Source organism: Sceloporus undulatus, chromosome 5, assembly GCF_019175285.1.
Source record: "Sceloporus undulatus isolate JIND9_A2432 ecotype Alabama chromosome 5, SceUnd_v1.1, whole genome shotgun sequence".
Classification (NCBI taxonomy): domain Eukaryota; kingdom Metazoa; phylum Chordata; class Lepidosauria; order Squamata; family Phrynosomatidae; genus Sceloporus; species Sceloporus undulatus.
The window spans coordinates 180,248,360-180,261,161 of record NC_056526.1 but is presented as its reverse complement, the minus strand read 5'-3'; the positions used below and the strand labels follow the sequence as shown (position 1 = coordinate 180,261,161).

At 41.6% G+C, this 12,802-nt stretch overlaps 1 protein-coding gene across 11 annotated transcripts in view; it reads right to left on the bottom strand.

The window, feature by feature from the left end:
- Positions 1-12,802, bottom strand: part of SEC31A (SEC31 homolog A, COPII coat complex component) — a 75,114-nt gene that overhangs the window by 31,388 nt on the left and 30,924 nt on the right. For all 11 annotated transcript variants that reach the window (XM_042467137.1, XM_042467138.1, XM_042467139.1 and 8 more), the window contains exons 14-19: positions 10,599-10,676; positions 8,995-9,061; positions 8,697-8,875; positions 5,858-5,984; positions 2,456-2,601; positions 648-821 (exon numbers count right to left, since the gene is read on the bottom strand). In XM_042467137.1, coding sequence (XP_042323071.1) covers positions 648-821; positions 2,456-2,601; positions 5,858-5,984; positions 8,697-8,875; positions 8,995-9,061; positions 10,599-10,676 — 771 coding nt within the window. The remainder of the gene's footprint in view (positions 1-647; positions 822-2,455; positions 2,602-5,857; positions 5,985-8,696; positions 8,876-8,994; positions 9,062-10,598; positions 10,677-12,802) is intronic.

The following is a 12,802-nucleotide window of genomic DNA, read 5'->3' as shown; positions in this document are numbered from 1 at the left end:
CTTCTGTATGTCAAAATGGCGGTGCCCTGTACAAACGGGTGCCGCCATTTTGATGCAATGGATGCCTAACATATGCACGTCGTGGTGCCATAATTATGGCACACTGTGACGTCATTATGGCGCCACAAAAAGAACCCACTTTTTGCTCCCCAAGAAAGCCACACGCTTTGTCCGCTGCGGCTTCCTCATGGAGCAAAGCAGGGCGCCAGCAGACCGCCCTTTTTGGGCGGTCTGTACCAGGCCACAGACAACTCAAAAAGTCTGAATGGATGTTCTTTTATTTTGTTAAGTGATGCCCAAGGGGGGGGGAGAGGAGGAGGGATTCTCAAAGTAAGAGAGAAAAATGCTCTTCCAAGAGAGACATGTGGAGGAGTATTACAGCACAATTACAGTGGCAGTAGTTCCCACAAGCTCAGTTATGAGCTGGCTTTCTTTCCCTAAATGCACTGACATTTTTGGTGCAGGCTAGCATGCAAAGATCCATCTTCCAATGTAAGCAAAAAAGCCCCATTACTGCAATCAACCAGGTGCCTAAAAGGCCTTCAACTGTCAGTTTTAGACAGTATCTGCTTTGCAACTTGAGATCTGCTCATTTAGTCTAAGGAAAAAGTGTAAGAAACTAAGAAAAGAAAATTAAACTTGTTTACCTGGTTGGTGTCTGCAGGTAGGAAAGCTAATGCTGCAGCAATGCTGCCCTGTGAAGCCAAGAGGTTAGCATATTGACTCATCTTCTCAGCCAGAAGAGCACCAACAGCATTTCCATCCATCACCTGTGTTTGCTGTACTGCCTTACGTAGGATTACCACTTTTTCAATTAGATCCTAGGAAATGAAGATGAAAGGGGGGGGGGGGCAGAAAAGGCAATACTAAGTGGAAAACTGATCAGAGTCCAAACGTACATGGCCACAAAAGGTATGGTAGTAGTAGCAGTCTTATTTCTGTAAGGACAAGAGTTTTGCAAGAGCACAAATACTGCAATTGGTTAATCTATGATTGCCCAAGATTGGCTTACTTTCACAGTGCTGTATACAAATGGCAAACTCTCCTTTTAAGAGTTAAGAGCATTTGATAAAAAATGCACTGACCCTAGAACAACTGGGGCGGGCAAATACACTCAGCCCACCACATTCACCAGTTTGTCTTATGCAGATTTGATGAATCAGAGATTTGTTTAATATGTTATCTCTAGGAATCTTCACTGTTTTTGTTTATATTTACTTATATTTATATTCATTGTGCCCTAAACCCTAGGAATGTTGGAGGGAGTGTGACTCTATTTTGCTCTTCAAGGGTTGTATTCTGCTCAGTCTGGATTAGGGGCTCTTCTGTATGTGCACGTGTATGAACATATGCAGGCAAATACATACATTACACATACATAAACATTTTTAAAATATCTTGTTCTTCCTTCAAAGAATGGCTTACGTACAGTTCATGGATCCCTCTCACTCAAGAAGTTTACAGAATCAAATGTGCTTAATGTCAGTATTACAGATGTGTCATGGGCCTTCAGATCATTCTCAGGAGTGAGTGGAGTAAGTAAGGATTGTGTTTCTATTCTGTGTCATGCCACTAGTAAAGTAGCTCTCATAATTTTCCTAGTGCCAGAAAATGAGCAACCCTCAACAATGGGGCAGGGTTATTGTTTGCTTTTGGGCTTCCCAGTGGCATCTGGGAAATGAATGCTGGATTGGACAGGGCTTTCCTCCCATCCAAAGGGTCCATAAGCTCTTCTTATGTTCTTAATACTGTTCTTAATGGTGGGGGCTAACTAGTGATTCCAATGTGGATGAGAGTTTAAAGGCTGCTGGGTATACTCTGGCTTCCTCACCACACTATGTTTGGACATTTAACAGGAGTTAAGTAGCAAGTGCAGTGATTTAGATGTTTCTTTAGTTGAAGCAACCCAAACATCTACAGTTAGTTCTCCACATTTACGGCTTTGATTTTGTAGATCTGACTATTTGTGGATTTGATTAATACATTCGCTCTAGGAATCGCTAGATATTCCAGTGTGTCTCTATGGCCAAGTTTTGAAAGAAGTTGCACTGGAAGACCTAGAGGTTCCTACAGAGAACACTTCTCTGGGCATCTGTAGGTCCTCCAATAATTCTATGGTCAACTTCCAGCAGAAGTTGACCATAATGTTGAGCTGCAGGACCTAGATATTACTAGAGAAGTTCTCTCAGGTAAAAAAATAGTGTTTTTATCCGAGGTTTTCCCACTTTCATGGGGATCCTTAGTCCCTTACCCCAGCAAATGTGAGGTCCCATTGTATTAGGTTTAGAGTGAACTACTGAGAATGCCAAATTGCAATAGCCAAACCTTGTATTATGTTTCTATCCAAAGGGAAATGGAAATATAAGAAGGTAATTTCAGAAGCCTACAGTATTTTACATGCCATTTAAAATCCCAGGGACTAGGCCAAAGGAAACCATTTAATGATGACACTGACCTGAAGAGACAATGGATTGTTTCCATCCTGAGCTTTAGTCCAGCAGGCAACCAATTTCTCTACATTCCCCGCACAAATGTAGCACAAGCAAGCCTGAGTCTGCAGAAGGCTGTCACCTTCATTTTCAAGTCTAGCACCCAATAAATCTAAATTAGGAATAAGCACAGAAAAAAGATATATCTGAATGCATATACAAAAATATAATTATTGAAACATCTTATAAAACATCTGATCAGAATGTGCTGTTGGCCCACATACCTCTTCCTACCCTTGTGTCCTTGCTCCTTCCCTTCACTTAATGGCTTTCCCTAACTACTCTTTGCTGAAATTAATAAATCAGGCACACTATGTGTGACCAACCTAAACACTGTAGCAAACTATGGTTATAGTAAGCATGATACCTGAGAAGGAAATCATCATGCAAAAGGAAGGAGGAAGGGTAAGGAGGTGCACAAGTCTGTAATAAATCTCAAGATTATTCAAACTGGAGACAGGGTTTGGAGGTTCATCTCCAAATTGGCTTGGAATACTCTATCAGCCAGAGGAGTCTTGCTTTCCAATAGCTGGTGCTATAATTCACCAGTTTCAAAATATACCTCAATAGCCTGGAAGTTGTGGGATCAAGTGAAGAGGGAACAATTTCTAGAGAACAGTCTCACCAAAATAGTGAAGGGCCTAGAAACCATGCCTTATGAGGAGAGACATAGGGAGCTGGGTAGGTTTAACCTGGAAAAGAGATGGTTAAGAGGTGACATGATAGCTTTGTTTAAGTATATGAAGGGGTGTCATATTGAAGATGGAGCAAGCATGTTTTCTGCTGCTTGAGAGAATAGGACATAGAACAATAGATGCAAGGTATAGGAAAAGAAATTCCACCTAAACTTCCTGACAGTAAGAGCTGTTCGACAGTGGAATTCACTCCCTCGGAGAGTGGCAGAATTTCCTTCTTTAAATAGAGGCTGGATGGTCATCTGTCAGGGGTGCTTTGATTCTAAGTTTTTGCATAGAAGGGGGGGGGGTTGGATTGGATAGCCCTTGTGACTCTATGAGGGTGACCTGCAGTTGCCGAACAGATTTATAAAACTAGAGTCAAGAAATCAGCCTTCATCATCCCACTTCAACTGTGCTGGACTATACCATCCTCCTGTACTATACATCATCCCCCTCTATGTGCAGGTCAGTGCCCAATGATTATGGTTGGACACAACTGAAGGGCCCTAGTCTAGGAAGGGCTGCAATATGCACTGTCATTCTCTGGATGACTTGCCTCCAATACTAATACTCCTTCCTGCCAAAACAGACCAATGGAATACTGTGACCAGTTGTGATAAGCTTATATTTGGCAATGTGTACAATATAACAACTGTACCACTGTATTCTGTTTAAGTCAATCGGTTTATGAGACTAGACTGGATCAATTTGAGCTTGTGAGTACTGATGACGTGGACAAGATCCTTGGAAAGGTGAGGAAGACGAAATGCCCTCTCGACCCCTGCCCATCATGGCTGGCCATCCAGGGGGGTGATGCCTTGATGGCATTTCTTAGACGACTCATCAATGTATCCCTTAGGGAAGGTTATGTACCATCTGCCTTAAAGGAAGCAGACCGCTTCTGAAAAAACCTTCCCTGGACATGAAAAATTATAGGCCTGTTTCCCATCTGCCATTTTTGAGTAAGGTGATCGAGAGGGCTGTCGCTCTTCAGCTCCAAGTGGTCTTGGATGAAGCTGATTTTCTAGATCCATTTCAAACTGGCTTCAGGACAGGATATAGGGTGGAGACTGCCATGGTCGCCTTAACTGATTACCTTCGTCTAAGCATCGACAGAGGAAGCATGACCCTGCTGGTGCTATTAGATCTCTCAGCGGCATTTGACACAATAGACCATGACATCTTCTTGGAACGCCTGAGAGAGTTAGGAATTGGAGGCTTTGCCTTGCAGTGGTTCCGTTCCTTCCTCTCAGGTAGATTCCAGAGGGTGATGCTCGGGGACAGCTGCTCTTCAAAAACAGAGCTTAATTGTGGCATCCCTCTGGGCACCATCCTGTCTCTGATGTTATTCAACATCTATATGAAACCGCTGGGAGAAATCATCCGTAGACATGGAGCGGGGTGTTATCAGTATGCTGATGACACCCAAATATACTTCTCCATGTCTCAGTCATCAGCAATGACGACAGATGGCATTTCTCCCCTCAATCAATGTCTTGCAGCAGTAATGGACTGGATGGGAGAAAACAAGCTCAAGCTGAATCCAGACAAAACAGAAGCACTTACGGTAGGGACCCCCAAACCAGGTATCAGGCCGCAACCTCCAGTCCTAGAGGGGTTCACGCTTCCCTCAAAGGACTGTGTTCACAGCTTAGGGGTGCTTCTTGACTTGTCGCTTCAGATGAGAAATCAGGTGAATGCAACGGTCAAGAGTGCCTGTTATCAGCTCCGCATGATACGTCAATTGCGCCCTTTCCTGGAGCCGGGTGACCTCGAAACTGTAGTACATGCACTGGTAACCTCAAGACTAGATTTTTGCAATGCGCTCTACATGGCGCTATCCTTGTGCCTAAACCAGAAACTTCAACTGGTACAGAATATGGCAGCCAGATTGATTACAGGAACAAGTAGGAGAGACCATATTACACCAATATTGAAATCACTCCACTGGCTGCCTATTCCGTTTCCGGGCACACTACAAGGTGTTGGTCATTACCTTTAAAGTCATCCATGGCTTGGGCCCAACCTACTTAAGGGATCGCCTCCTTCCGTATAATCCGCCCCATGCACTCAGATCCTCTGGGAGGAATTTGTTGCAGTCCACAGAGACCAGATTGATGGCGACCTCCCAGAGGACCTTTTCCGTGATCGCTCCCACTTTATGGAATGGCCTGCCGGACAAGATCCGTCAAATTACCAACCTAGAGAGCTTCAGGAAAGCTGCCAAGAAGGATCTCTTCCGGCAGGTCTTCCCAGAATAGAACCCGGCCATGTAATGCTCCCCCCACAGACATATATAAGTGAAGACTCTGCCCACCGTTATTTTATTATTGTATTATTGTTTTTATTTTATTGCCTGTAATTTTAATGGATAGAATTGTTTAATCCTTTTTTAAAGGGGGGGGGGGGAAGAATTGTATATATTGTATTTTTAAAGGTTGTACGCCGCTTTGATTGTGGTAACAAAAAGTGGGATATAAATTAAAGTTTTATTTATTATTATTATTATTCACCCTCAAAAATTAGTCCTCAAGTGCCTTAAAGATAGGAGCTATTTTACTAAATGAGTAGCGTCCATGTATGTGAGCTGCCTTGGGTCTCCATACTTAGAGAAAGGTGGGATAGAAACTGAATGAATGAAATGAACAAGATGTTGCATTTAAATTGAACTTGTGTCCATTTTTTTTTTACCACAGAGAGATGCAAATTCATCTGGCCTAGCATATGTCAGCACAGCAGCTAAAGCCTCTCTCCAGTTTTGCAGATCACAGGACTGAACAATCTCCTTCCAGTTCTTAGTCACAACTGCAGTGATAAGCTGGAAAAGAAAGGAAAAGGTATATGTGCAAGTAAGTATATTTTCCTCAAATCTGAGTTGTTGCTGTTTTTTTAAAATAATCAAGTCAGTATTCCAAGTAGAAGAAACACAACACATTAAGAGCTGAGCATTTTCAGACAGCCTGAAAACCTTGCTTTGAAACAAGATTGAATTGCATTGTACTGAACATAGAAGACACTGTTACTGCTACTACTGCTATACCAATATTATGGCCATCATTCATTTTGACTGCAATCTGTCATGGTTAGGTCCACATATGCAACAGAATAGGGACCTAGACAAATGGCAGAATGGCAACTTGTAGTGCAGGCTGAAGAACATATTTTGACTCCTTTAAAAAAAACAACTCTGAATGTATGAAACTAATAAATCAAAACAGAAAAGTTATAGCTCCAACACCCACAATTAGGTTTTTCCCCTTTGAGGGAACACAGAACAATTCACTCAGCCAAAACACTTAGACTTGAATCCAGTTGATACCCCCAAATGGCCCAGATCCAATGAAGAACTGCTGAATGGTAAATCAGCACTTATGTAAATCCAAGTGATTCAATGGCCAACTGATTAATTGGGAAATTCTGTTGAGTGAGTCAATCCAGAAGACAAGTTGGTTTTGGTGGTGGTTCAGTACAATGCAATTATATCTGAGAGGTATGAGAGTGGCAAGGTGGTGGTAGTGGAGGAAGAAAAGGTGTTTTTTTCCTCCACCACCATCACTCCACCCTTATGCCTTACTAATGCACTAACTTATTGCAAATCACTTAAGCGATCCACTGTCTGTCCATCCTGAACAAGGTCATTAATTTCCAGCTCTAAACCCCAGCCCATTCTCAGATATAACTGCTGCCATAACTTGCAGCCTCTTTTTCTTGCCTGTTTGATATTTACAAATGTTTTATTCATTATGGTCTATGGTACTAGCCACTGCAGAGCATGCAATCAACTGCACCATTTGTCTTCTTGATAGAACTTCCAGACTCCAGGTAATTAATTCAGAAACCTGTTTGCCTAAAGTTGTATTTAAATTTCAGTGTGCCCGTGTCATACGTGGGGCGCGCCTTATGAGCCTTCCAGCATATACTGTAAGCTGTGCCAGAAGGAGCAGCGCTGTGTGCCGGAAAGGGCAATGGCACGTGCACCTGTGGCACATGCACCGCCACACGCTGCTGTGGGCATGAGCCCCATTCACTTGAATGGGGCTTGAGCATCTGCGTTTTTTCCCTTACGCAGGGTGTGTGTGTCCGGAACAGATCGCCCGCATAAGGGAAGGGACGATTGTACTTATCTAATTTCCCCGGATGAGTGATAATGTTTGAGTTATGCCAAGTGTTGCCCTTGTACAGGCAAACAATGTAGGCTTCAATCTTGGGAGAGCAGGAGCAGATGTTAAGGAGGGTAGATAGATAAAACCTTTGAAAGTAAACAGCTGAAATTCAAATTTGTTTAGAAGAAGGTATTGGCTTCACCTGAAGAACAATGATCTGGATGATTGTTTGGGGAAATAGCAATTCACTTGGCTCAAAAAGCTGCAGTCAGGTTGTTAATGGGAGCTACCTATAGGGAGCAACTCCCTTGTTGCAACAGCTCCACTGCTTGCCAGTCTGTTTGTGGGCACAATTCAAAGTGCTGGTTTTAACCTATAAAGTCCTATATAGCTTGGATTCAGGTTATTTGAAAGACCATAAACCCCTTTACAAGCCCACTAGAGCACTGAGATCACCGTTGCTCTTCTCTGTCCCACCACCCTCTTATACTTGTTTGGTGGGAACAAGGGAAAGGACCTTCTCAGTGGCTGCTCCCAGGCTCTGGAACTCCCTCTGTAGAGAAGCCAGGATGGTCCCATCTCTTGTCCTTTTTTTGGCGGCAGACAAAAACATTCTTATGCCACCAGGCTTTGTCAAACTGACAAAGGTTGGACTTTAAATGCTGTGCAAGTATTCTATAGAAGTTTGTACAGAGTTTTAAATATATTTTAAGTTTTAATGTGTAATGTTTTAAACTTTTTAAATTATTTAATTGTTTTTAAATTATGTATCTACAATTTAATGCTTTGTATAGTTTTAACTTTTACTGTTTTATATTTTGTTAGCTACCTTGAGTCCCTGTACTGGAAGAAAGGCAGAATATTAGATAAATAAATAAATAATTCACAGTTCAAAAACAGTCTGATCCCTGAGAATTCTATGGAGATATTAATTCCTTCTGTTTAGTTAATAAAATGTATAGCCCCACCTTTTGATTTGGCAGACACACAAGCCTGTCATTAGTGGTTCCCAACCTTTGGTCCTTCAGATATTTTGAACTTCAGCTCCCATAATTCCTAACTGTTGGCCAAATTGGCTGGGGCTTCTAGGATATGAAGTCCAAAACAAATGGAGGACAAAAAATTGGGAACCACTGTCTGATATAATAACAGAAATTGATGTAAATTTAAGTCTCGATCTCTAAAAGTACTCTGAAATATGACTCCCTTAAAAGGTCTCTCTTCTGCTACTGTTACCTTGGCAAACATGTTAGAGACCTTGTAGTCAATCAGTATTAACAGTATAGGATGAATAGTCTGACAGTTTACTACTTCCCTGTCTTCATGCAAAATGAATGCACCTGTTTCTCTGAACTCTGATTAACTGATTCTTCTGGATACCTGTTTGCAATAAAATGAGGGACTTGTGATTAGATAGGCATACATACCCTGGTAATTTTGCCTCGTGTCTTTGCAAAGTATTTCTTCTGTGTCCTGGACAGCAGCTCCTGGCCACCAGCTATAGCCAGTATGATAGCATCAGCCATGCGATTGTCGTGGAGGCAGAGATCAACAGCACTCTCGAAGTTCCCAGTCAGCAAAGCCTGAGTGATTAAGCCATCAATATCTGTACCAAGGAAAAGAAAAACACTTGCTGACAATCACCATTGCAGCCTTACAAAGAAAATCTAAGCATTCAAAGCAAATGGAACATTCTGCAAAAAAATGTGTTTTTGTTCTTTTTACCTCCAGTGACGGAAATGTTAAAAGTTTCATTTGTGGATGGCAGGGCATCAATCTCATTTTCTGTATTCTTGCAAAGAGAAAGAATGTACTTTAGTATAGTTCTGAAAATGCCTTTAAATACATTAGAATGCACATAGCATGAGATATGCCTTCAATACCTCATTTTCCTAAGAGACTGATCACTTACAGAAAGACGAATGCTATGATTACTGCACATATATTACAAAGTAGTTAGTGGTTAAGATTCCAAATCTGACAATCCCGAGTGCTGCATGATGTCACTAGTCCCAGCTTCTGCCAACCTAGCAGTTTGAAAGCATGCAAATGCAAGTAGATAAATAGGTACCACTTCAGTGGGAAGGTAACAGATTTCAGTGCAATCCATGCTGGCCACATGACCATCGGAGCATTCCTTGGACAATGCTGGCTCCTTGGCTTAGTAAAGGAGATGAGCACTGCCCCCTACAGTCAGTTACGCCTAGACATTCATGTCATGGGACTACCTTATAATTCCTTTTATCCTATTCCCTGCTCATTTGCAGAAAAGAAAAATACCTAATCATAGTAGCAAAAATTGTACATATTTAGGACTGCAATCCTATGCATGCTTACCTTGGAATAAATTTCACTGAACTGTGTGGAATTTACTTCTAAGTAAACAGGCATATAACTAGATTGTTAGTCATGCAACTGATTGTACAGTTGTCAAATCATCACGTACGGAGACCTATAAAGTCACTCATTTCCAGTACAAGTGCCAAGCAACAGACAGAGATAAAAATATCCAGTTATTCTGAAACATGCATCAAAATGTCCAATGCTTCATTTTGAAGCAAGGTATGAGAGCCAGCATGGGATAGTGGTTTCAGTTTTGGACTACAACTCTGGAGATGAAGGTTCAATTTCCTGCTGAAACATAAAAATCTACTGGCCAGAGGGTAAAACTGAAAGACAGTCTGGTTTTCTTTGAAAGGGATACATACAGGGGATGATGAAAAGTCAATCAGAAAAAATAATTAGTTCTTCTGAGTTTGAGGACATACAATATTCAAACTCCTCAATGGCAAACAAATGGAAAAAGAGACCAGCTGGTCCATTCTGTTCAATATAATACTGAGATTGAGCACTTGGGAACCTTAGACCTATTTTTTAGCCAACAGTGGGGAGTTATGAAAGGGGCTATGCTATTGGCATTGCTGCCCCCTGGTGCCCATACATACAAAAAGGTGAGCTTAGAAGCTACACAAAAAGAAACAGAGCCAGCCCTGGCATACCAGGGGATGGGAGTGGGCAGATTCTGCCACAAAAGAGGAAGTTTTGGGTAACTGGCATATTTGCTCAAGTTACAAAGTTTTACTTTTCCCCCCTTGTGTAAGAGAATTTTTTTAGTGTTGAATACACACAGACTTGCCATAGCACATTAATACATGCCTAGTCTCTGATACACATACATACATACACACATGTATGTTTACTGTGATGCGGGCGTTCACATGCATCTATATTAGATGGATATGGATATACTCAAGAGCAAACAAGGCAGCTGGGAGACCATGAAAAAGCACCTCCTTGTCCAGCCATTTAGCAGAGAAGGGAATTAATACCTCTCCCAAGCGCTGATCCTTAGCCGCCAGGCCCTCATCACCATCACTCTGTGCAGACTGGTCAAATGCCTCAAGAGCCTTTCTCACAAAGGAATGTTTCAGTGATTTAAGCAGAGAAAGAAAGAAAGAAAGAAAAAGAGCAATGCAGTTAAGCAAATCCCATCAATTTCCCCAAAAGTTCTCACGTTAGTAAACTTACGGTTCCAGTAAGAAGAACCAGCAGAATCTTTTCTTCCTCCACTTCCCTTTCTAAATTGTCTCACACACAATGACTAATGCCTGTCAAAATATAAGACTGTATAAGAGTGCTCTGTAGCTCCTCCGCAGCCATGCTGACAAAGGAATGAGTGGGAGGCAACCCCACAGAGGTAGCAGGAGAGAAGAAATACTTCGTGACTATTGATTCTATACTGTGATGAAATTGTCTCAACATAACACAAGAAATCTCAGGAATCATAAAATATGTGACTGGATTAAAATTATGGTAGACTGTATAAATTTATCTTGATCAGGGTGGGGAATCTGTGGACTTCCATTTATTGATGAACACGTGCCCCCACCAATCTTCACTATTAGTCAGTCTGGCTGGGACAGATAGAAACCTGAATCTAACAACATCCGTGTGTGTGTAAGTTTTCCCAGTCTTCATCAGATGAAGTTTGACTTCCTGATATAAATTGGATTTGAGATTGTTTTTTGTGGGTTTTTCAGGCTATGAGGACATGTTCTAGAAGACGTTTTTCCTGATATTTTGCCAGAAGCTGTGGCTAGCAACTTCAGAGAATGCTGGCATGGAAGAGAGTAGGGTATATATACTGTTGGTTGAGGGGAAGGGGAGACTCCATTCTCTTCCATGCCAGCATTCTCCGAAGATGCCAGCTACAGTTACTGGCAAAACGTCAGAAAAAACTCTTCTAGAACACGGCCTCATAGTCCAAAAACCCCACAAAAGACTATAGATGCCAGCCATGAAAGCCTTCAACTTCACATTGGATTTGGGGTTCCTTAGCTCAATATTATTGTGTTCAATAAATAAGGTATTCTATAAAGGTTTTGTTCTGTTCCCCCACTATCTGACATTTGGTTGGTGGGTAAACGTGACAGGGACTTTTTGATGATGACACTAGGATACTGGCACTCTCTCTGGAAGTTGTCCTTTCATTCACTTTTCAGTAGTTTGTAAAGATCATCTTATTTCTTTCTCTGCATCAGACTGTGAAAGATGGTTTTCATTTGTTTGCTTTTCAAATTGTGATTTTAGCTTTACATTCAGCTACTTTGGAATATATTTGGGCAAAAATGCACCACAGAAGTGTCAATGTAAAACAAAAAAACCCAAATACTGGAGTGTAGAGAAGACATACAAGCTAAAAAGAAAGGAAGGGAGAAGAAATGCTGGAGTTACAGCTGAAAAGCAAGATGGCACTAAAGGAGAACAAGGAGAGGAAAAGAAACATCAGCAAACCTTTATCAAAAGAACACACAGCTCCCTGCTCAACCTGATACTATACATGATACTCACGTGAAACAAATGCAACACAAACTTACGTTTGCAGTAGCCTTTTAGGGTGGTGAAACAAATGCAAACCTTTTATACTGGTAATCCCTACAGCAGTGACTCTCAAACTTTTTATCCTTCTGACCCCCTTTACATTTACATGTGGATGTCATGCCACCCCCACTCAATGTAGTACAGGAATAAAAATAGTTTTGTTTTTTAGTGTGTGTTTTTTCATTTGTACATTCATGTATATTCACATTTTAATATTTTACAAGGAAATAATGTCATCCAAATTAGAACCGTTTTATTTAAATTCAGTATTTAACACATGTGTAAATTTTATACATACTGTCTCACACACAGCTACGCTCATATAAGCGAATGCTCACAGGAAGTCACACAGTCATTCATGCTCTTTCATTCTTTCACTCATACACATACTCATTTACTCTCCCAAATATTCAGTCACACAGAAACATTCATTCTCTTGTGTACATGTCAGTATACACAAGTACATAATGCAAGTACAGTGGACCCTTGCCTTACGCAGGGGATCCATTCCTGACCCCCCGCGTAAGCTGAATTACACCTATGCTGGAGCCCCATTCATTTGAATGGGGTTCGTGCACATGGCGGCACGGTGGTGCGCACATGCGCCACAAGCATACACCCCATTCATTTGAATGGGACGCGCCGCCCCTTG